Source organism: Physcomitrium patens, chromosome 11 (genome assembly GCF_059467195.1).
Source record: "Physcomitrium patens ecotype Gransden chromosome 11, ASM5946719v1, whole genome shotgun sequence".
Lineage (NCBI taxonomy): Eukaryota > Viridiplantae > Streptophyta > Bryopsida > Funariales > Funariaceae > Physcomitrium > Physcomitrium patens.
In genome coordinates, this window is record NC_143420.1 from 17,743,202 (window position 1) to 17,747,910 (window position 4,709).

The window sequence follows — 4,709 nt, forward strand, 5'->3', positions numbered from 1 at the left end:
AATTAGGTATATTTTGTCAATGTCTTATAAAATTGGTTGATGTTTCTTGTGTTGGGTATCTGAAAACAATCCAAATCAAATGCAAAAAAACAGTAGTCAATGTCATTGTGAATGAGAACATTGATATATGGTTGTAATATGACAATTTCTTGTGTCAATCATAAACAATTCTGTAGTAAGCAAGTTAACACGATGGGTGTGAAAAGGTGGGTCACTTGGGTGGGGTTGGCATCCACCCAAGACGCTTTCACTAGTTTGTGTTTTTGGTATAGATCTGCAACTATGGTGAAAACACATATCTGCTGTGTTGCTGGGTTGAAAGTGTCATACTGTGTGCTTCTGTGAAGGAGGCACCATCAAAGTTTTACTTCTATGTCCAATATGATGAACTCTAAAAACTACAGTGCCCGTTATGCCAGTACAGAAGGATTATGTCAAATGTATTATCGCACAGAGCAGTGCAGAGCAGAGTTCCATCACGTGGATTTCAAGCTTTTTTTTTTTTTTACAAGTTTCCATTTTGCATCACATCATCTTCGGCTGCTATGCTGCACTTGGGATTATCTGCAATGTTCAATTTCTCATGGATGTGGCTCATTCCTCAGAGCTGGTCCTCAATGACGTGCTATTTGTCAAGATCAGTCTTGAGTAAATTTGCACCCCCTTGTGATACTCTGCTTTAATCTCTGGGGCTTCTCTTTCATGAAAAACAGTCACGCTCTTTGTATCACGTAGCAGCACCTCCCTGTACGTTCGGCTGGAGCTGGTAACATATTGATGCCCAGTGGTTTTTAGACAAAGTGGGGGTCCAGGGGACTTGTCCAATAACTTAAAGGTTTGGAATTTTATCCAACTTTGAAGGATAATCGCAAGCAGTCAACCAATGCATGCGGGGAAAACTTGTAGGAGAACCGCAGCGAACTAAAATTTTCCGGCAATTGCTGAAAATTAGGATGCTGATAAAATAAGGTAAAACGATATTGCTGAAAGAGACTTGTGAGATAAAATGGATGAAACTACATGGAATATCTCTTTGTCTAAGAAAATGGAGAAGACCTCCATGATACAGATTCTGCGAAGTGACACCAGAGGCAAACCTTCACAAGAGAGACTGGTGGACTAGGACTTTCAAAAACAACTCCGTAGCTTGTCTGAAATGGGAAATGGTTAGCAGAAAACCATTTCAACAGCTTCTTCTGGCAGATGTATTCCTTGTCTTGCTAGTTATGTGCAATCATGATCTTAGGGAATGCCTCCGAAGTTTAAGCATGAAAAATCGGGCTGACCACCAACATGCCCACATTTATTGCCTTCGACCACATTGAAATTGCAATCAGTCTAGTTTTCATACTCTGCCAACAAGACGAGCTTGTAGATCATCACATTTTCCAAGACAGAAATGAACCAGACATTTAAAGATATCGTTTGCTTTCAGAGTTGGACATTGGGATATCGTGACGCAAACAGAACTAAAGATCTGAAATATACAACATAAACAGATACACGTTTTCCTAATTGCTCATGCTGATAATGAAGGCTCCTGATGTTTCGAACGTAGACTCAAGAGATGCTGGATAAACAGTGTAATAAAAATTTCATCTCTTCCTAGAATCACTTCAAGAACCAAATTTCCGTGGGAAATGAGCCAGAACTACAGCTCAACAGTAGTCAACACAACTTCGGAGGGAGTAAAACTCCGCTCCTGTTTCCAAGCTACTTGAGCCATGATTGTAAGAGATGATCGCGCATCTCGCTCATCTGCAACCTCACGAGTAAATGGGACCCGAATTTCTAAAATGTTTTGTGGAGATTTTGTGAGTACCCGCAAATCAAATCCTAACCTGTCCACCCATGTCATGCTTGCCTCCTCCAGCTGCAAGAAAAATCAGTTGCGCAAAAGGGATTGTCAAAACTCTGATCGTAAACAAGTTCACCAAGAGGTGTCAACCTTCACATGTCACTTGTAACAGGCAAATCTGACACCTTACCATGACGTGCATGATACGAAACTATTTGTAAGAAGAAAAGGGTACACAAATAACAGCACCTAAGAACACCTAAAGCGGCTTCAAAACATTGATCGTGACTCAACAAACCATTTTGGAACCCAAAGACAATATCAAACCCCGTGAGTAATAATACCCCTTGAAAAGCACTGAGGATCTCAACACTTCAGAAGCCGTCACACTGTGAGACAACAGTAATGATACTATGGCACAACTAGACGGTCATCTATTGCACCCATAGAGAACTGTAGAAATACTTACCTCTGCATCTAGATTTGCGTACACGTTGCAAAACCGACGAATGTCCTCCCAGTGATGCCGGTTCATATCTTCAACAATGCGGTTGGCACAATCCCTTAATGGGTCAGCTGTAGCAGCCCAGTAATGTGACCCAGAAACCCAAATCTCCTCCTGCAGATCATGATGCAAAAAGCCACAAGAGCTTCAATTTTAGGTGCCTGTAACATGTTTCATCAACAAACCCACAGAAGTTAACCCATGCCTCAGATAGCAATGGCATGGTCATTTACATCCGTAAAACTTACAGTTACAAAAAATAAGTCGCCTATTACCTCACCCATGTCTGGGGATTGTAAAAACCGTTCAACACTCATAATGTACAAGACGTCATCCGTTGCGTTCTCTGAAGGAAACCGTCTCTCCCATGCAATTTCAAGCCTCTGTGATACAAATAGGAATTTATCATCAAATGTTGCAGTTCCTAGTTACACCCGGCTGCATGAAAAAAACAAAGTAACACAGGACTCTAATTACCGTTAAGAAAGTCCAAATTACTTGGTCTTCTGCGGTCCGTTGGGAACACAGCCCCTTAGCACTAAACCTTCAAGTACCAACCAGCAGCACGTCGCAATTCGAAATAAAAAATGACATTTCAGAGGATAAAAAATTTAGCTGCGAGTATATACCAAATATGCCAATGCTTGCACATTACAACAGCCAACTCACCTCTTTCAGCTTAATATCTTCAACCTTTCGCATAAAACCTTGCAATGTGCACTGTGGCTTTCGTCGACCCGGTTGCTCCAGCTGCCCTCCCCACCAAATGAACCCCACCAACTTGAGCACAAAACCCAACCACTTTCATCGACCTCCACATCAAGAATACCAAGGTTGATCAGCTGCTGCCAATGCTGCATGACTATCTGTTAGACCTTAATCCTCACTGTTTTAAGGGCATTGGAAATGATTCGATGAGCATCCACGCAGCAGGTAGCTTCAAGGATAGCCGAGGGATATATTCGTTACTCTACGATTTCTACCTTCCTTTAAATGTGATTTGAGCGAACTCTAGCGTCGACAGTTCTCGTACTATCAATGACACAAGTTAAGAGTTCAGGACCAGTTGATGTATAATTAAGATCATAGCAAGGGTTTATATCAAAAAATATGCATTAAGTACTGTTGCAAGCAAACTCGTAGCAGCGTTTGGTGCTGCAAAAAAAGTTAGCCCTTTCAAAAGAAACTGCACAATGGTCGACTAAAGCTCATAAATCAAGGTGTCATTATGCACTGTCATTAAAATCCACTAATATTCCTCACAATCAATAATAGCTTGCCTCGGTCATTTCGTCAGAGGCAGCTCCCGAAATTCAAAGTTCAGGAAGATCGTCCGATAATTTACCTGCACATGAAGACTGCATCTGCTATCCTGGAAGATGTGCTGGGTATGCAGTGCACCTGGTTGCAACCGCAGCACAGGGTTCCCTTCCATGTCCACTACGAACTTCACTTCCGTTCCCAGAGGCCACCCGTCCTCTGACAATGTCGACAACGTCCCTTCCTTGCAAGTCTCCATCACCGTCCTGGCAGCCTCTGCCGGAGTAGGCCGCAGCAACTTTCCAATCTCCATTTCCTCCTTCTCCTTCGCGACCACGCCTTCAGCCATTGCCATAGCGGCTACCGTTTGCCTGCACCTCGCTCCCCGCTCGCTCTCCCATACTCCTCCACATTGCTCCCTCGGCGGCCTCAAAAACAAAGAATGCAACGACAATTTCCACCACGCCACTCTTGTCGTTGTGGAGCTACCCAGCTGCTGCTTCTCTGCCACGGATAGTACAGCGCAAGGCAGCTTGCTTTGCAACCTGGCGGGATTAAGCACCAAATCCATAGCGGCCATAACTGCAACCTTGATAGACGCAGGGGCAATTGTGAATGCAACACGCCCTTATCTAACTAGGAAACTAACTGCAGAGCAAATTCGATAACGACAACAAGCAACAAGGCAGGCAAGCAGGCAGGCAGGCAGAGAGCAAACTCATGTGCAGAGTGGGTTTGAGATTTGTGGGTGGGTCCGAGGAATTCGATGCAGAGTAGTGTGCCGGGACGGGCCCACCGACAGATTGAGGAACCTCATCTATCTGCATTCACGAATCCCCCCCCCTCTTACTCCTCGAATGGATGTATGGATGTATGTACATTGGATGACACCTTCCTGGTTTACGGAATTCATCCACATCTGCTTCATCACCTCGGTCTTCAGTCTTCAAAATTTCTCATCCAAATCGTCAAACGCCAACATTGCCGTCTGCATTGTCAACACAACTATTACATCGAGGCTAACATTTATTTAAAATGGGAACTGCAGCATCCCGATCTTTGATTGGAGGTGCTTTTCTAATCTGCTGATCTATGGTAAAAGGATTCGTCTTCATGTGAAACTATCCATGTCACTCCTGAATTGGG

At 43.6% G+C, this 4,709-nt stretch overlaps 1 protein-coding gene across 1 annotated transcript; it reads right to left on the reverse strand.

Moving 5' to 3' along the window:
• Positions 1–1,400: 1,400 nt before the first annotated feature.
• On the reverse strand, positions 1,401–4,313 carry LOC112288289 (glutamyl-tRNA reductase-binding protein, chloroplastic). The gene is made up of 5 exons (XM_024532332.3): positions 3,649–4,313; positions 2,973–3,053; positions 2,579–2,686; positions 2,268–2,417; positions 1,401–1,873 (listed from the first exon to the last, which is right to left on the reverse strand). The coding sequence occupies exons 1-5, from the start codon at positions 4,141–4,143 to the stop codon at positions 1,652–1,654; spliced, it is 1,056 nt and encodes a 351-aa protein (XP_024388100.1). The 5' UTR covers positions 4,144–4,313; the 3' UTR covers positions 1,401–1,651.
• Between the last annotated feature and the right edge of the window lie 396 nt (positions 4,314–4,709).